The sequence below is a fragment of the Erpetoichthys calabaricus genome, chromosome 6 (assembly GCF_900747795.2).
Source record: "Erpetoichthys calabaricus chromosome 6, fErpCal1.3, whole genome shotgun sequence".
Lineage (NCBI taxonomy): Eukaryota > Metazoa > Chordata > Cladistia > Polypteriformes > Polypteridae > Erpetoichthys > Erpetoichthys calabaricus.
In genome coordinates, this window is record NC_041399.2 from 81,056,785 (window position 1) to 81,077,074 (window position 20,290).

Here is a 20,290-nt window from a genome sequence, read left to right on the forward strand (position 1 = left end):
ACTCAAACCTACAGACAAAGACATTTCACAGGTGAATTAATATGTTTCTGGCTAAAAAACTGTCTACAAAGATACACAGATTATTTAGTATCTCAATATTACTTTGTTCACCTTCACAACTAAACGGTGTGATCTTTGATGTGATGTTCGAACCTACTAAAATGTACTCTTAATTGAAAAGTACTGGATTGTTGCAAGCTTGGGTGAGCCATGGCGCCTACTCCGTTTTAGCCCAGAGTCAACCCTGCTTATCACTGATTTGCACCTATGAACTTACAATGTCAGCATATTTGCAGAGGGTATGAAGAGAAGTCTGAGGGCACAGTCCCTGTTGTTCTGGGCACAATTCAATTCTGCAGATATATGTATGCAAACATTTTCTGGTCCCTCTATTGTGCAATCATTGCAAGGTCACAGGGGACTGGAGCCTTATACTTTAAAAAGAAACTTGCCACATGTCAACTAACTTTCACTTCCAATAACACTTTTCTAAACAAGTTTAATCCACAGATAAGGGTCACATGGAGCTGGAGCCCATCCAGGCATCGTGACGCACAAGGCAGGAGGCTGACCTGGTTGACAGTCCACTGCCGAGAACACAGTGGGACAGTGCTCACTCACCTGTGATACTTTAGTACTACAAAACTGCTTAATGAATAACTTTTTTGAATCCAGGGGTTTGCGGGATACAGAGTAACCAGAGAAAATGGGTAGAAGGTAAAAACTCCCTAAACAAAGCAGCAGTTTCTTGAGATTGGAGCCCACTAGTTGCACTACCACAAAACTTTTAACAACAAAACCTTCTTGGGAGATCCTGGTATCTTCCAATTGATCACAAAGGAAGCAAATGGCATAAGAAGTGAGGTGGCGATAAAGACCTGACTCTGTCAAGCTTGGTACTAAAATTGATCTGAGCCTTTTGAGGTTTGACATATTAATAAAAAATGCTAGGAAAATGACAAAATAATAATAGTAAAAATCTTAATTCTTACGAGGTAATGTATAATTAATGTGAATTCGACAAACCAGTATACACAAAATGAAAATAAAGCAGGGTGCTCATGCAAAATAACTCTTTGTAGATTTAAAAATAAATAGATGTTAATACAGCATATATGTCTGAATTACAGAGCAGAAGTCTTGGAAGTCTTCTGCAAACGCGAACCAATCTGTTTAACAAACACTGCACCAGATGGCAGCCTAACCCCACAAACGTTTGCTTAAGGTATGAGACTAGAAACAGGTAGAGCCGTGCATACTGATAGTTCTTTGCTCTGGCACTTTTTTTTGTTAATTTTCAAAAATATCCAGAAGAAACTCAGTGGCATAAATGTTTTAAGAGAGTAAAATGTTAAGGTACAGTACTTCAGTTTCGGCGTTTCATAAAAAGGATGCTTGGCGCATGCGCCTTTTTATCAAGATGGCAGCCGGAAGGTCTTTCTCGCATGGCGAGTCTAAGAAATAGTACGATTCATTCACTATGAGTGCGTTTTGAATGGTACTGTAATAACGCGCCATGTCAATAGTTTACAAAGATCCAAAAGGATGGCTCCTAGATGAGCTGTCCCATGCCAGCAGGACATTAAAAGTAGCACCCTTCGGATTAAAATACGCCTTCAAGCCGGAGTATTTTGATACTTATGCTCCTCATATTGCGGAGAGCTCCAGTGCTTCGGACGCAATCGCATGTGTAAACAGAACCGAACAAGAAGACACAACATCTAGAGAAAAGTCAGGGAAGACAACCAGGAATAATCACGAAGTTAAAAAGGTAAATAAATCACACAGAACAAATACGAGGGTTTCCGGAAGCCATGGGCGCTTCTAAATTCCATACAATAATAAGATCGTTAAAGTGAGCCGACACACGAACTTTTGCAGGTCTGTATCTGCATTTGCATGCACTCGGGGGCAATGCTGCAGCAGTGAGGGAGGGGGCGGTGACTTGGACAGTGACGTCTGATGATCGTCACGAGTATGACACTCGGTGCGCCTTCGGTGCATTTGCTTCGACTATTTAGCATTCCCAAGTAGAGAAGATTGATTGATTGATTTATACTGACGGTTCTCAAGTTCAGTGCTGGAGTAACCCACTGACTTAAGGGTTTTATCACAATCATTTCACAATCTAAATTGTTTAATTAGCGGACCTATTCTTCTTCATTTATTCTGTAGAAGACATTTGTATTTTGGCCTTTAACCTCCTTTCACCTTTAACCGCTTTCTTTTTTACTTTTTTTCTGTGGCGTTAACAGCCATAATTGTATCAAGATATTGACAAAAACGAGCAGTGCAGCCACAGGTCCAAATGACACCGAATTCTAAAGGGTAGCACATATTTAAGTGCCATGTTCCCTTATGTGCCAATTGGTAAGAAAAGATATAAATTGGCAGAAAATCTGAAAATAAGCAACATCTATAAATGCAAGAACAAGAAGTCCAATTTACTTTAGTATATATCACACACACACTTATTGCATTAAAGTTTTAAAAAATAGTAAACCTGGTTTGTAATTTCTGGACTGACAGATTTTCTTAAAATGTAAAAGTTATAAATAACAGCTTGCTTAATGAGGGCAGGAGTCCAGTTAAAGCAGAAGTTGGTTGGAACAAAGACTTGCAGCCGCAATTATCCACAGGGTAGAGCTTCAGAACTAGTAATTTGTCTTATGATACAGAAGTAGCTGCTCAACTTTAGCCTTCAGTGTCATTTACCGTAGTGTCTTGCAATATAATACACCCTGATGAAGGCTACTTTTACAAAGCTTTGTGTCTCTAACCTTTTTGTTTTTCAGCACAGGAATAACCTTTTCTTTTTCTGTTTTGCGTATACATGTTGACACAGTCCTTTACTAAGTCCACAATATTAAGTGTGCTCGTTCATTCAGTAAAATGATGTAAAACAAATAAAGGCAATATTCTGTAGTTGTGATTCTTAACTGACAATGTTAAAAATAGGAAATAATCTAGACATATCTCAAGGAAAAATGCTAAAATTATTAGTTGTAACAGAATTGTAACTTTGTGTCTAGAATATTTTTTGCAATAAAATTTGACTGATATTTGTCAAATACTTCACCCTAAAAGGTATAGATTTTTTTATCTACAGTAAGGTCTCATAGTGTATGAGAGTTACATGCCTGGAGTTTCTGCTGATGTACAATTTTACATCATTAATGGATTATTTATGTATATAATACTAAGGTAAAACTTATCAAATTATCAACCAAATCTCTGGTAACAGCTTAAGCTGTGATATTTCAAGGCATCTTAATATCTATATCATCTCTTTGCATGGTACTGTAGCTTCACAACTATCACCTTCCTATAACATTCTCTCTGGGAATGGTAAGTAGAGGAGAATCAGGAGTAAAAAAAAAAAAACATTTTACGAAGAGTCTCAGAGTGTGAAAAATGAAACAAGACATTGCTTTTAAATATTTTATGCCCCATTCTGTATCATTTCTCCTTTTTAAAATGGTAGTATTCAGGTATAAAATTAACAATTTAAGATTTATGTACTCCAGTTTTGGTGACTTTGATATGTAATGTTTTGACAGAAATTGTTGTGGGAAACTGCACTGTGGAATTATATTCATTAAATATGATATGATTAATAAAAAGCTGCAATTTGTGTGTATTTGTTTCTCACTTTCAATGAAAGATGCAGAGTGATGATAGGCTTTTTTATGAGAGAAGAATTTTAGCTTCTTAAGTGGTCTTAGGGTGAGGTGATGGGCATGTGCTTGTGATACATTTAGTCATGACTGAGCAAATTTGAAAACTCTGAACATTTTAGCTTGCATAACAAAGGTGATATTTTTTAAATGAATAAAAGCACAGTTATTTTTCTGTTTAAGAAGTATGCAGTTTATTATGAAGTCCATTTCCTGTATCAACACTGACATTATATAGACGTCAGCAGCATTTGATTTGTTGGTCGTTAGTGTACACATTTGTGACTCATAAAGGCGATTGGGTGTTGCTCAATTTTCTTAGAAGTTCAGGATATGTCTTCCTTTATACTTTCTCAGATGCTGCTATGTAGGCTTTTGTAAAAAAAATTCTGTTTGATATTAACTTAAGGGGCGGCGCAGTGGGTAGCTCTGCTGCCTCGCAGTTGGGAGATCTGGGGACTTGGGTTCGCTTCCCGGGTCCTCCCTGCGTGGAGTTTGCATGTTCTCCCTGTGTCTGCGTGGGTTTCTTCCGGGCGCTCCGGTTTCCTCCCACAGTCCAAAGACATGCAGGTTAGGTGGACTGGCGATTCTAAATTGGCCCTAGTGTGTGCTTGGTATGTGGGCGTGTTTGTGTGTGTCCTGCGGTGGGTTGGCACCCTGCCCAGGATTGGTTCCCTGCCTTGTGCCCTGTGTTGGCTGGGATTGGCTCCAGCAGACCCCCGTGACCCTGTGTTCGGATTCAGCGGGTTGGAAAATGGATGGATGGATGGATTAACTTAAGGGGCAGGTTTTATAGGTAGTTCTTTAGAATCATAACAGGATGACCTGAATGAACAACTTTTCAATTCTTCAATAGAATGACTGTAATTATGAAAAAATTTTGTAAGTGTGGTGGGTGGCAAGCAAATAGTCAGCACAATTTTAAAGAAATTTAACCTGGTGGCAAGCAGAGAGGTAGTACATTTCAAAAGACACCTATATGTTGCCAGTTGTTTAATTTAGTTCTTTAAATTTGAAGTTGCGACATTCAACCTATTGATTCATAATATAAAGTTATTTTTAATATTGAAGCTGGTTCTCAGGACTGTGAGGAAACATTAGTGGCTTACTCACACATCTCAAAGACAAATGCATAGGGTTAAGGCTATACACTGACCAGTGGTGTGTGAGTGTTTAGTTGTGTGTGAACATATAGTGTTCCCCTGTAGTGGACTGGCATCCTGTCCATGTCTGGCTCTTGCCTTATGAATAATGCTGCTGTCTAAGATTACTTTTGGCCTTTTTCATGATGCTGCTGGGATAGGCTCTGGCACCCTTGTTTACATTATTAAAAAGAAGACTCATACATTTTTTTTGCTGTTTTGTAACATTGCACTTATTCCCACAACCAGTTTAGTTAAAATAAATTCAGTCATTTTTTTTCATCAGTGTCTGTTAATTTTCACATAGCCTTACGTTAGCATGAATATTATTTTTAAGTTAGAATAACAAGAACAGTTGCTTGTATCCTAATCATGTGTTACAAATTTTTTACACATATTTTTCTCAAAGAAAATATGAATCTGTTATTGAAAACAGTGAAATATTTATGTAAATTTGTTACTTATTTAAAATGTTGTACTTGAGAGAATTTGTTCATTAGCATTAAGTGCAGTGTAGAAACCAAACTTGGTTGGGGCACCAGTTTATCGTATGACACACTCATATGCATACCAACATCTGCTCCTACGCTTCTTCTCTGTATATTTTGCATTCTGTTATTTGAGTATCTTATATTGGCTTAATACAAATAATACAGCCTAACTTCAAATACATCAGCAGTAATTAAAATCAATCAGTTTATCTATCCATTTATCCATCCATTTTCTGACCCAGTTATCTAGTTCATGGTTATGGGAAGCTAAGGCTTGTCCTTCAGCACTGAGTACTAGGCAGGAACCAACACTGATGTTTAATGTAATTTAATTTTATTCTGTCACTTCCATTTCAGTTGTTATAGTTCCTTCCATCCATTTATCCTTTTTCAAAAACAGAGTATTCCAGTGTAGGAAATCAAAATTAATATGGGAGAGCAAGCAATCTTCATATAGCTAGTACTATGCTGGGTTTTTGAACAGAAACAAAAGGTTAAGAGTTTTAAAAGGCCTTCTCAGTCCCCAGACATAAGTAGTATTGAAAGACTTGTGGTGAGATGTTAAGCATAGAGTGCATGCAAAAAGATTTTAGCATTTCTGAGGCAGAAAATGTATGCAAAGAAGACTGGGAAAAAAATGGAATTCTAAAGCAACAATACTAAGACTCAACTGGCTACGGGCAACACTTAGAAGCTAAAGTTTCTGCCCAAAGAAGTGTTACTAAGATTTGTACATGGCAACCATTATTTTTTCAATTCGTTAAATTAGGTAAATAGATAGTTATTATGCATTTACATATGCATAAATATCTCATAGTTTTATTGGTGTCCTACAGATGTTGTGTTAACACCATTTCATTTAGCAATTAAAGTAAAATACAGGTAAAATTCCATTACAACGAACTGCCAGGGACCTAAAAAATATTTCGTTGTAAAGAAAATTTCATAGTAATGAGATTGTGTCCAGGCATTTGCAATCATTTCAACAGCTTCTTTTGTGTTAATTTTAATCTTCTCCTGTCTACAAGTTATGCTGACGAGAATTTTTCTCAGCTTTTCCTTGCGATAATACACTTTCAGGGTGCGAATGATACCCAAATCCAATGGCTGAAGCACTGCTGTGCAATTGGGTGGGAGGAATTCAACGCGAACATTATCTAAATGTGGAAAAATGTTGTGGGCAGCACAGTTATCAATTAGAAGCCGAATCATCCTTTTCTTCTTCATATTGTGAGGTTTCTGAACACTTTTGGGAATGCTTCTTGAATGAGCATCACTGAACCACATTAAAACTGCTTTTTTGACGTCTTCAAATGCATCAGTTCGCATACATTTGCAACCCGAGATTTGCTTCTTTTTTTGCTCTGTCTTTGAAGAAAGTTGACAGTGTTGATGGCGAAATTCCGAATTCACTGGCACCATCTTTTTTTTTTTTTTGCTGCAACAATGTAAAGTTTTTTTTTTCTAATATGAACTGTTATCGTTTTTTTCGTGTCTGCCGTTTCTATAGGAGGGTGACAATGAGTTAAATTCTAATGGATGTTTTTCAAATGTTGACGAGCAATAAGCAAAAAGTATCACTGAAAACTACAGGAAACAAAAACAGCAAAAAAAAAAAAAAACACTACAAGGAAAGTTCAAATAAAGAAAAAAAAATTACAGTGTTTCTGTTTTTGGATCATTGTGCACAACTGAGCTGCGACCACAGAACTAGCTGCTCTGTGGATGATTCATTGAGGCATTTCAAGGTCTTTTGGGCACTTCGTTGTAATGAAAATATCTGCTGAATGTATTTCGTAGTAACGAGATTTCTATAGACTCGTGTCATATGGGGAAACTGTCGGGACCATAAAAATACTTGGTTGTAATGAAAATTTCATTGTAAAGATATTCGTTGTAACGGAATTTTACCTGTATACAGTTTGACCAGCAGTGCTCAAACTTTGCTACAACAGTATACTCACATCGTTACAAACTTAGTCTGTTCATTTTCCTTGTCTGCTAATGTTTAAAGTTGGACCCTTATTTGATGACCCTAAGACTATTAAGTGTGCTGTGGGTGATGGAGCAGAAACTGAGAAGGCTCTAATTAGTGTAATGCTCATCTTCAAAGACTTTGCAAACTTAAATCATTCACTTAAAAAACCTCACCTGTAGCCTGTGTATGGTTTGCTTTTTTAATGTTTTGTTTATTGCTTATGTATGTATGTGTGTTCTTTTTTGTCTATACTGCATATTTGAGTTTTAGAAAGGCTCATTGTAAATGTAATTTTAATGCTTTTATTAAGTAATAAGAAGTAATAAGAGTAATATGAATATAAAGGGAGTTTGCAAACAAATAAAAAACATACAGAAGGACAATGTAACTTTATGGTTCACTGTCAGATATGCACTTATGTTAAACAGCATTGTTTATTCAGCTATATGTAATCTATTGTTTTATCAGTTCATCTGTCTGTCAGTTTATTGAGTCCATTTATTCCAGGTCAACAACATGGCTTACCAAAGTAAATCCTATGCTGGATGGGATGCCATTCCATGACTGTGCATACTGCTGCACAGAAGGTCAAATAAGAATTGCCATTTAACCTAACTGGCATGTGTTTAGAATGTGGGAAGACTCCAGAGTACAAGGGAAAAACCCATATGCACACAGAGAGAACATGTAAACTCAATATAGAATGTGCCCAGGAGGGGATTTAAACCCACTCTCCTGGAGGTGTAAGGCAGGAGCAAATTAACAATTGTAAAACTGTGTCACAGATGTAATATTTTATTATTAAAGAAATTAAAATAGATTTACTTTATACATATGCAAAATAAGCATGGGTCTTGCAAGATTGAGTTAATCAACACCTTTGCTTGCAGGTAATAATTTATTAAAATAACATATTTAACTGTTCCAGTTTTAATTTGCTATAATTGGAAAGAAAAATTATGTTGCCTGGTTGTATTCCTACTTTGGTTTTCTGTAACCTGTTTTTTTGCCTTATTGCCTATGACAAATCTGATTATCTAGTTGATCAGTAAAGACTTTCTATTGTTGTATTCTTTTAAAAATGGAAATTTTGAAAATTTAGATTTGATTATCTTTATGTTTATAATGCATGTATTTCATTTTAAGTCTGTTTAATCTCTCTTTTTTACACTGTCTTTCAGAAACGTAAGCGCAAACTTAGAGAGCTTAACCAAGGAGAAATCGATTTTCATGAATACCATACAAAGGTGAGTGATCCCATCGAGCTCAGTTAAGTTTCAAGTACCCACACGATGAAGTGTGAAGATGGAAAAAAAAAAAGACTTTGTGTTTTTTTAGAAACTTTTTTAAGTATGGGAAGAATCCGTCGAAAAAAGTGAAATTTCAGTATGCTTCTTCTTAATCTGCCCTAAGGGTACCAGAAAACTGAAATGTACTCTGCTTAATTTTTTTCTTTTATCTGTATGGCTGCTTAACAAGAAAGTGACTGGGTTCTTAGTCTTTTCCTTGCTCTGCATACATTAGTTGCAATGATGAGAGAAAAGTGAATGTAAAATATAAAGGTGTTTCAGCTCAATTGAAATGCTATAGAAATTCTTCACAGGTGATGTTTTAGCAGTGCTATTCTTGTATGATTTTGCAAATAAAAAAGGCTGTGAACTTTTGTACATAAAAATCACTTTTAAAACAGGGGTCATATACTGTAAATATAATTAACATTTGTGAAGGCTGAGTTATGTCACTTTATTTTTAATTTTAGCAAAAGTGGAAATATTTATAAGACTGGATTCTTCATTGCCTTGTACAGTACATTTTTTGGCAGAATGCTATGTTATTAGCAGTCAGTATTGAATAAAAAATGCATTATTTTAAAAAGTTTTGTTTTTTGAAAGTATAAATATAATTCAAAATGAGTTTGTCAGTCTACGTTTTTATTTAATAAAGGAGACACATTCATTACTTAACATATACGTATTATACTGAGATTGCTTATTTTTCTTTTGTAATAATGTTATACTCTGTATCTCTTTCTATTTGTAGATCAGGAAAATTATTTTAGAGGGCACTAAACCTTTGGCTGCAGAAGGTCTTTCACTTGGGTTTCTTGATCGATCGGGAATAAGAAAAGAAAGCTCACGTCTTGCTCCAATAACTGATGACAGCCGTCTGGCAGATCTCTGTGAAATGGCCAGGCAGCTCCCATTAGACAGTGACAGTGAGCCAAAAGCTGTACAGATCATAAGAGAAGAGGACATGACCTCTGCGGATGATCTGGATCTGTTTTCAAGTGTGACGAGAAATAGTACGGATTGTGCCAGACTGGTAACTTTAATGGGACAAAAATACCTAATTCCCCCCCATAGTAGTTTTCTTCTATCTGATATCTCATGCATACAGCCACTTCTCAGATGTGAGTATATATAAGGTTTATTAACTGTTCCTTCTTTTTTTGTTATAAAATATTTTTTATTTTATGTGCATTCTGAACATCCTTCAGTTAAGAGACTGGAAAAAAATACATTTTAGAATTAGAATGTGATCTTAAAATACTTACAACAGGGATATAATAGGAAAATGAATTGCTACTTAAAGAAGTATTATACAGGACAGACATTTAAGGAATCATATTCACAGATAAAAATCTCCTAAATAAAGGGAAAAGTAAATTATCAAAAACATGACTTTTAATTAAAGCTTGAGAACATTTTTATTTCCTTCGTTTGCCATAACATAACATTTTCAAACCCAATTAATCCGAGGTATAAGGCAGGAAACATCCCCCAGACAGAGTGTCAGTTATTTGCAGAGCCCAGTCACACACACACCCATATAGTACTCTCACTCAGATGGGACCAATTTACAATTTCTAGTTAACCTGAACTGCCTATCTTTGGGGAAGTAGATTGAAATTGGACTACCCAGAGGAAAACTTTTGCTGACATGGGAAAATGTGCGGACTCCTTATTGACAGTGACCAAGCACAATATTCAAGCTCATGATGCCATTTGCTATAGTTGCTTTAAAAATTGCACTCTTTCATCTTCTCCATAAGGAATTTAGGATCATTTTCAGAGGAGGCGGTGGTGCTTTACAGCTTAGACCTTGACAGTAAAGCATATGTTCTCATCAATCTAAGATTAGGTAGCTTCTGTAGTTATGAGAAATGAAATCTTAACAAATATCAGCAGGAAAAGATGTGTAAAGCAAGGTGCTGCCCCCATTAAAATTTACTAAAGCTGCAGTAAATTCTCCAACAATCTTTTGTCATAGAGTGTCATACTTAATCCAGAAAGGGACTCAAGTGTTTCTTGCAAGCAGAGAGAGATAATAAAGTTGTATTTTCATTACTTTATAGGAATTTATGTTTGAACTGTTTTTCTATTTTTGATGAAATACAATTTTGTAAGCCATGTGTTTGATTCGCTTCTAAGTGTTCTGATACTGTACACTAGTTAGCGTTTCATTATAAAGATTCTAATTAAGTTGCAGGTTTGGTATAATTCTGGTGCAATCCAGAAACTTTCCTTTAAAAATGATTCCGTAATATTTACTTGTAATATTACAAATGATTCAAAATGCATTTTTAACACTGGTAAATTAAATTGGCACCTGTGATGAAATTGAAGCTCATTACATTCATCATTGGGATATTCTACTCTATAAGGAAAAAGAGTAGGGGCCAACTTCCCTACACAACAAGCTGCAATTTTACGTCTGGTTCATAAATCATCTTCTGTATACAAGAAATACCATTGTCACAAACATATGTTTACATTTTAAGATGTATTTTGCTATTACATTCTTTGTATTCTTGCAGTTTTCCCTTGTGTTCTAGATCTCCTGCTCTGATTCTTCAACTATGATTCCAGTTTATCAATCCATAATCTGCTCTTGCAGTTAAGGAGCAAGTGCCTGTTTTATCAGCACTAGGTGCAATGCAGGAATTAATTGTGTTTTGAGTACCATTTCATCTCATTGCATGCTCACAAACACACTCACACATACAGTACAAGGCAATTAAGAGTTGGTAGTTAAATTACATTACATTACATTTTTTGTAAGATATTGGAACAAAACCAAAGCAAGTGTGGAAAACGTGCTGACTCCACACTTTGGCTTTGAGGTAGCAGATTTAACCACTTTGCCACCTTGTTGTCCAGATTCTAGTTTTGTCTTAAAAGATTAGGGTCACACCTTGTTGTGTAAAGGAATCAAAGCAGCAAGTACATGCAGCACATCCTCTGTCTGACACAGTAACACATTATTTATATCTATTTGAATACACCTTTATAATGCCTTACTGTGACTGTGACTGCTCTTATTAACTTAAGACAAGTCAGGGGTTTTCTTTCTTGTTATTGTTCTTTCATTTTAGTTAATCTGTGTTTTTAAGAGGAGGTTTATTGTTTGTCATAATATACTGTAATAACCTTTATCTACTTATTGAGCTTCTGTAAAAAGCCAAATTTTCTCCTGGGAACACATACAGTTAATTTGTTCATTTAATCCATCCATCTATATTAGTGATGTACAAGTCCCGTGAATCTGAATTTGACTAGTCCATTTTCAAATTGTACTCTGTTATAATTTGTAAAAATATTCTGAAGTTCGTCACTGGCATAATAAGAAAGGATTCATTGGCATAATAAGAAAGGATGTCTTCAATTTTTTTTAACTCTACTGCCTCTGGAAGACAGATACCTCAGTATCCCTGAGTTTTTCTTTAATGCCAGTTTACACTTTTAATTAATGTTTATTAAATAATCTTGCGCTTGTTTCTTGGTAAGACTTAATGAGGACTACTTAAATATGTCTAAATATGCTAACATTAGTGAAGATTTTTACACAATATGTGACTTGTTCTTACCTATCTTTCTGACTTGCCTTCCATTTTAATATATACACAGAGGTCCAGTGATGCAAAATATGTTCAAGTTGTCCTTTTCTTGAATGCTGTACAGTATATTAGAGTTAATTTAGTGTTTCTCACAAATCACATGGTTTGAAACCATCTCACAGGATGGAATGAAAAGAAGTCTTCAGCAAAATTATTCCTTAAATGTTTTGTTCCAATATTATGTATATACTTTATTATTTTTAGTACGTTTAAATTTAATTGGACACTGAACGCCTATAAATACATAATGAATGTACTGAGTGTGAGATGAAACCATATACAGGTGCTGGTCATAAAATTAGAATATCATGACAAAGTTGATTTATTTCAGTAATTCCATTCAAAAAGTGAAACTTGTATATTAGATTCATTCATTACACACAGACTGAAGTATTTCAAATGTTTATTTCTTTTAATATTGATGATTATAACTGACAACTAATGAAAGTCCCAAATTCAGTATCTCGGAAAATTAGAATATCAATTAAGACCAATGCAAAAAAAGGAATTTTAGAAATGTTGGCCAACTGAAAGGTATGAACATGAAAAGTATGAGCATGTACAGCACTCAATATTTAGTTGGGGCTCCTTTGGCCTGGATTACTGCAGCAATGCGGCTGGCATGGAGTCGATCAGTCTGTGGCACTGCACAGGTGTTATGAGAGCCCATGTTGCTCTGATAGTGGCCTTCAGCTCTTCTGAATTGTTGGGTCTGGCGTATTGCATCTTCCTCTTCACAATACCCCATAGATTTTCTATGGGGTTAAGGTCAGGCGAGTTTGCTGGCCAATCAAGAACAGGGATACCATGGTCCTTAAACCAGGTACTGGTAGCTTTGGCACTGTGTGCAGGTGCCAGGTCCTGTTGGAAAATGAAATCTGCATCTCCATAAAGTTTGTCAGCAGCAAGAAGCATGAAGTGCTCTAAAACTTCCTGGTAGATGGCCACGTTGACCTTGGACCTCAGAAAACACAATGGACCAACACCAGCAGATGACATGGCACCCCAAACCATCTCTGACTGTGGAAACTTTACACTGGACCTCAATCAACGTGGATTCTGTGCCTCTCCTCTCTTCCTCTGGACTCTGGGACCTTGATTTCCAAAGGAAATGCAAAATTTACTTTCATCAGAGAACATAACTTTGGACCACTCAGCAGCAGTCCAAAGGCGAGACGCTTCTGATGCTGTCTCTTGTTCAAGATTGGCTTGACACAAGGAATGCGACAGCTGAAACCCATGTCTTGCATACGTCTGTGCGTGGTGGTTCTTGAAGCACTGACTCCAGCTGCAGTCCACTCTTTGTGAATCTCCCCCACATTTTTGAATGGGTTTTGTTTCACAATCCTCTCCAGGGTGCAGTTATCCCTATTGCTTGTACACTTTTTTCTACCACATCTTGTCCTTCCCTTCGCCTCTCTATTAATGTGCTTGGACACAGAGCTCTGTGAACAGCCAGCCTCTTTAGCAATGACCTTTTGTGTCTTGCCCTCCTTGTGCAAGGTGTCAATGGTCGTCTTTTGGACAACTGTCAAGTCAGCAGTCTTCCCCATGATTGTGTAGCCTACAGAACTAGACTGAGAGACCATTTAAAGGCTTTTGCAGGTGTTTTGAGTTAATTAGCTGATAAGAGTGTGGCACCAGGTGTCTTCAATATTGAACCTTTTCACAATATTCTAATTTTCCGAGATACTGAATTTGGGACTTTCATTAGTTGTCAGTTATAATCATCAACATTAAAAGAAATAAACATTTGAAATACATCAGTCTGTGTGTAATGAATGAATCTAATACAGTGATCCCTCGCTATATCGCGCTTCGCCTTTCACGGCTTCACTCTATCGCGGATTTTATATGTAAGCATATTTAAATATATATCACGGATTTTTTGCTGGTTCGCGGATTTCTGCGGACATGGGTCTTTTAATTTCTGGTACATGCTTCCTCAGTTGGTTTGCCCAGTTGATTTCATACAAGGGACGCTATTGGCAGATGGCTGAGAAGCTACCCAACTTACTTTTCTCTCTCTCTCTCTCTTGCGCTGACTTTCTCTGATCCTGGCGTAGGGGGTGTGAGCAGGGGGGCTGTTCGCACACCTAGACGATACGGACGCTCGTCTAAAAATGCTGAAAGATTATTTTCATGTTGCTACCTTCTGTGTGCAGCTGCTTCGTGAAGCGATATGCTGCACGGTGCTTCACATACTTAAAAGCTCAAAGGGCACGTATTGATTTTTCACTGTTTTGTTTTTCTCTCTCTCTCTCTGCTCCTGATGGAGGGGGTGTGAGCTGCCGCCTTCAACAGCTTTGTACCGGCGGTGCTTCGCATACTTAAAAGCCAAACAGTCCTATTGATTTGTTTGCTTTCCTCTCTGTTTCTGACAGCCTGTGCTCCTGACGAGCACTCCTTTGAAGAGGAAGATATGTTTGCATTCTTTTAATTGTGAGACAGAACTGTCATCTCTGTCTTGTCATGGAGCACAGTTTAAACTTTTGAAAAAGAGACAAATGTTTGTTTGCAGTGTTTGAATAACGTTCCTGTCTCTCTACAACCTCCTGTGTTTCTGCGCAAATCTGTGACCCAAGCATGACAATATAAAAATAACCATATAAACATATGGTTTCTACTTCGCGGAGTTTCTTATTTCGCGGGTGGCTCTGGAACGCAACCCCCACAATGGAGGAGGGATTACTGTATACATGTTTCACTTTTTGAATGGAATTACTGAAATAAATCAACTTTGTCATGATATTCTAATTTTATGACCAGCACCTGTAATCATAGACCAGATTGGTGAATGTTGAACATCAATATCATTAAAAATAAGAGCATATTTTTTGTGAATTGGTCAGTTAAGTAGGGAACATATAGTACAGACTCTGTTTAAGGCTTTTACTATTAATCAATGCTGCACATGTTTGAAGATGTCTGCATTCAATTCTGTCAGCATGAGATGTTTTAATGCATAACAGACATTTGCAGCATATGTATACATATTTAGAAATGGTTAGAAGTTTATGAAATTTTTAAATTTAATGTAGAAGTAATATAAAAAACCCTTTGTCTGAAGTTTAATATGTAATTAAGACTACTAAATCAATATTGTTTAATTATTTTCTCATAAAATATGTTTATTTAAAGTAAAGTTAATAATCTCTTTGTGAAAAGTAACTGAAGCTTTAAATTCAGTAATTGGTTATACATCCTATAACAGCTGTCACAGCTGCTTGGAAAAATTTGAAAAATTTTTGCCCGTTCTTCATAATATAATTGCTTCAACTGCTGTAGATGTGTCATTTGTCTTGCATGAACAACTTGCTTCTGTTTTTTCACAATACATCTGTTGAATTGAGATCTGAACTTTGACATTTTTATCAACATTATTGACATTGGAGAAAATATCATTTTGGCAGTAGACTGGTTAGGTTTTTTTGTTGCCATTACTATCAGTTCTAGAATATTTTGTTCAGAAAATTCAGAAAATGTCCTTGCAAAAATTAACAGGAACAACCTTGTGGTCTTTTGCAAACCTAATACACAGAGCAGTGTTCATATCTGAGAACAAAGACTTCCTTTAACTTTCCCTCACGATTGCCATTTCAAGTCAATGTGCATTATATGGCTGAGGTATGAGTTTGGACATCACCAACAGTGAGAGTGGACTGAAGATCCTTGGTTCTGGGTTTTCTTATAGTTTTGATCTCATATATTTTTGAACTATCTTAATGGGAAGACTACCCACATAACTGTATAATTTCTGGGTAATTAAATTTTCTCCATAGATTCTTTTTTGTGCATTTAATCCCTTATATAGCAAGGCACCTCTTAAACATTTTCCGGTGATTAGCTCTTTGACTGAGTAACTTTTTACTGAAATATTGTGGCGCCTGGATTTATGTTGTACATAAGCTAATCCTTGTTGATCTAATTTATTTTCTTTTTCATGCATTGGTACTTTTAAATAATAAGTAGAATTTATAGATATTGACATTTTCTTTCAGAAAGGTTAGCATTAATTTTTGAGTAAGTATTGGCTTACAAAAATCCATCTATCCGTTTTAGAACCCTATAATACCTTACCTTGCACACTCACAAATATTTACTGATTCTGAGTCAATCTAGAGTTGCCAAATAACCCAACATTGATGTAATTTAGCCTTGTAAGGACAGCTAGTGAAAAACCCATACGGAGATAGGGAGAATGTTTATGATCAAATAAAATCCCATTTTGGGAAAACGTTTTAATATTTAAATACAGAAGATGATGGTACAGTGGGCTAGGATTGCATCTTGGATTTGAATACCACAAGCAGAGTTTACATCTTCTTCCCATAATTTTTATAAGTTTTTACTTGTGTAGCTTTGTTTTACTACAATATCCCAAAGATGAGCTTGCTCATCTAATTGGTATCTCTAAATTAGCTCAATGCATTTGCATGTGTGATACCTGTTCAATGATAAATGGTCATCTTCTTCATGGATGGTTCCTGCCTTGCACCTGAAGTTACCAGAATAGGATGAAATCTGGCATTTGCTAATGCCATCCAGTTGTTTTTTGTTTGTTGGTATAAGTTTTTAATACGTTTTTGTCTGTTATTTTATCTTTTGTCACACAATTTGCTATGAGGAAAAAATTGAAGGAACCAGGCTTAAATTTGAACCAGGAACCACTAAACTTAAACAGCAATTTTTTTTGTTTGTTTGACTCCTAATGTGATTTTAATTTATTCCAGGCAATAATAAATTTGATGTCATCATCATCGATCCACCATGGGAAAACAAATCTGTTAAAAGGAGCAACAGGTATGTAAACTAGAGTAAACTGTGCTGTAAATTTACAGAGGTTATCTTTCTCCATGGTTTCAATAAAATTTAAATTACACTGACTCAAATGGACACATCATAGCCCTATGTGTTCAAAAATAGAATCAGGTTGAACAGTTAAATTTACAGCCAGCAATTTAAACTTACGGCTAAATAATTCACATTTAAAGCATAAGGTCCATTCCTGGTGTTAAAAAGTTGCCAGACCTGCCTGCACTACAAGTATCAAAATATGTTTACATTGTTACTGGATGTTTAAACTGGTGTGCCATGTTGTACATCTGGAGAATACTAATTAGTGCTGAAAACAACTATTTTGCTAATTGATTAGTTAGTTTGATTATTTGGGGGGTTTAAAAAAATGAAACATTTGTCCAAAATTGCACACATTTAACTATAAAAAAGCAATTTTATACCTTTCACAAAACTGTGTATAAAAATGTTTACATGTTACTCATGTTAAGGTCAGGCTTAACACTTTCAAGGCTGCTTTCAACATCAAGGGGTATAAAGATGAAACACTCTCTTAAACTTGTCTCAGCCCAGAACCAGGGTCACTTGCCTTTTAAAAAAAAATGCATTACACCACATGCCTGTCACACACTGACACAAAAAACAACGCAGTTTGAAAGCTATGGATCTCGGCATCACAATCCTAATGATCAAATTGTTCTAATATTTACGGTTTAGTTTTAATTTGACATGAAAATATAAGTGTGACATTTCATAAATTGTCATAAAATTATTTTAAAAAAATCATAAGAATTATTTTGCATAATGAATATCCAAATGCTGTGCATCATTCTAAAGATTTGGACCAGTAGAACCAATATAATGAACCCTCCCACTGACTTGGCATACGTGAACTACAGCCTAAAAATTATAATAGTATTAGCACTCTTCTGATTTTACAATATGCATTTTACTTCACAAAACACTAGCAAAGAAATAAAATGGCATATGAGTACTTACAGTAGATTGTCCTGATTAAAACAATTCCAAACACAATGCTGTACAATGCACACATTATGAGATATCCTCCAAAAAGTAATACATGTTACATTGGCTAGTATTTCTTATTTTCCCAGGTCACTGGCTCTGATTCATAAGGTCACACACTCAAAAATATTCTAGTATTGGACAGCAGAGAGACAGAGCTTTCCAACATCGTACATGGGCATGCGGAGGCTAACCTATAGCCGTTCATACTGAAGGATGCAAAGAGCAGGGGAATGCGAGTGCTGAGCACAGGATTAACAGGAGGAGGAGGAGGTTAGGAGCATGTGCTGATACAGCGCATTGCCGCACCCACCACACGACAAACCAACTCAGGATTCCAGATTAGGACCCGAGTGCAGCCATGCAACAGGTGACACCTCAGCACCATACTAGTTCAGATGGAATGGAACCAGCGTGAAGTTTTTTATGGTGGCTAGAGTGCCAATTCTGCCACCAACCCCCAAGTCTTTTCCCTGCAGGTTGGAGGGCCTACATGCAGGGCTGGATGCAGATTAATGTCATACCCAGGATTAACAGGATTGTTTTAATTTTTTTTTGAGATTTAGCTTTAAATTGTTCATTGTTTATGTGCATTAAATCAGTTATAAATCTGAATACCTGTTTGGAGATGTTTTTGGAGACTTTTTGGATAAAGAGGGGATACATGGTGCCACGTGCTATAATTGTTTATTCTTTTGCACTTCAACATAAAACTTTATACAGGTACAGTTAACATGTCTGAGAACACCTCAGAAGTGAAATAACTGACCTGTAACTACTGGTACATGAACTATAATATATCACAAAACAATAATTTGAAAATGTTATCTCTTAGCATCTAGTCTTTTGTAAGTTTAGCAGCAGTTTCTAAGTCAAAGCATGTTTAAATGTGATATAAATTACCACTCTATTACATTCAAGAGGATACCTGTCAGGTTCTAGTAAAAAAAATGTCCTGTCTTAATTTCAGAATAATGACACTTTATTTTGGGGTACCCTCCTCAAGAGGATATTGCTAAAAAATGCTTTCAGGATTTAAACATCAAGAGAATTTGCGTATAATGTTTATATGCTAGGTGGCAACAAAGACAGTAAGATGAGCTGAGTGTTGCATATTTCAAGATGCCTTTTTCTTTGACTCAGATAAGGATTTTGAGATTTTAAGATTCAAACCTTTTTTTTTTTTTTTTTTTTTGTAAAACTTGGGTTATTTGTATGGAATGTTATTTGATTTTAAATAAAATCAATAAAATAAAAAAAAAGGATTTTCAGCTATAAGAAGAAATCAAAGACATTAAAACTAAGGGGTGGGGTTTGGGGAGTCTGTAGAGAGAAAGAAAGAGGTCAACATTACTCCAATATGTTTTCTTCTCAAGTAATCCCATCCCAAATGAGCTCACAGATCTTGCAAGAAACAGATTTCTTACCAGATGTGAAGCTGAAATAACTTCACACGTTTCAGTTATTTGATCTTTAACCCTCCTCCATATTTATGTCCTCCATCTCTGACATATCTCAAAATATGATTAACATTACTTTTGGGGGCAGCACAGTGGCGCAGTGGGTAGCGCTGCTGCCTCGCAGTTGGGAGACCTGGGTTCGCTTCCCGGGTCCTCCCTGCGTGGAGTTTGCATGTTCTCCCCGTGTCTGTGTGGGTTTCCTCCGGGTGCTCCGGTTTCCTCCCACAGTCCAAAGACATGCAGGTTAGGTGGATTGGCGATTCTAAATTGGCCCTAGTGTGTGCTTGGTGTGTGGGTGTGTCCTGCAGTGGGTTGGCACCCTGCCCGAGATTGGTTCCTGCCTTGTGCCCTGTGTTGGCTGGGATTGGCTCCAGCAGAACCCCGTGACCCTGTGTTCGGATTCAGCGGGTTGGAAAATGGATGGATGGATTACTTTTGGTCAGTTTAAGTGGTGTGCCATAGGTAAGAAGACAACTAACTTTAAAAAAAATTATTATCAGTTATTTTTATCATTGATCATAATTGATGACATCATACATATTGTTGCACAAGCCTATTATAGTAATATTATATATAATATACAGTTGTTCTTAATAACAACAACAACAACATTTATTTATATAGCACGTTTTCATACAACTAATGTAGCTCAAAGTGCTTTACTAGATGAAGAAAGAAAAAAAAAATATATACAAATAAGATTAGGCAATACTAAGTAACAAATAAAGTAAATAAACAAATATAAATAAATAAATATAAATAATATATGGAAGAAATGATCAGCTCTTGTGTTGCTAGAAGTTTGATAGGTATTGCTGTTTT

At 36.0% G+C, this 20,290-nt stretch overlaps 1 protein-coding gene across 1 annotated transcript in view; it reads left to right on the top strand.

Moving 5' to 3' along the window:
* The first annotated feature begins 1,397 nt into the window (after positions 1-1,397).
* Positions 1,398-20,290, top strand: part of mettl4 (methyltransferase 4, N6-adenosine) — a 57,219-nt gene continuing 38,326 nt past the window's right edge. Inside the window, exons 1-4 of the mRNA XM_028803765.2 lie at positions 1,398-1,771; positions 8,470-8,535; positions 9,329-9,698; positions 16,919-16,988. Of these exons, the coding sequence (XP_028659598.1) occupies positions 1,517-1,771; positions 8,470-8,535; positions 9,329-9,698; positions 16,919-16,988 (761 nt within the window). The 5' untranslated portion in view covers positions 1,398-1,516. The remainder of the gene's footprint in view (positions 1,772-8,469; positions 8,536-9,328; positions 9,699-16,918; positions 16,989-20,290) is intronic.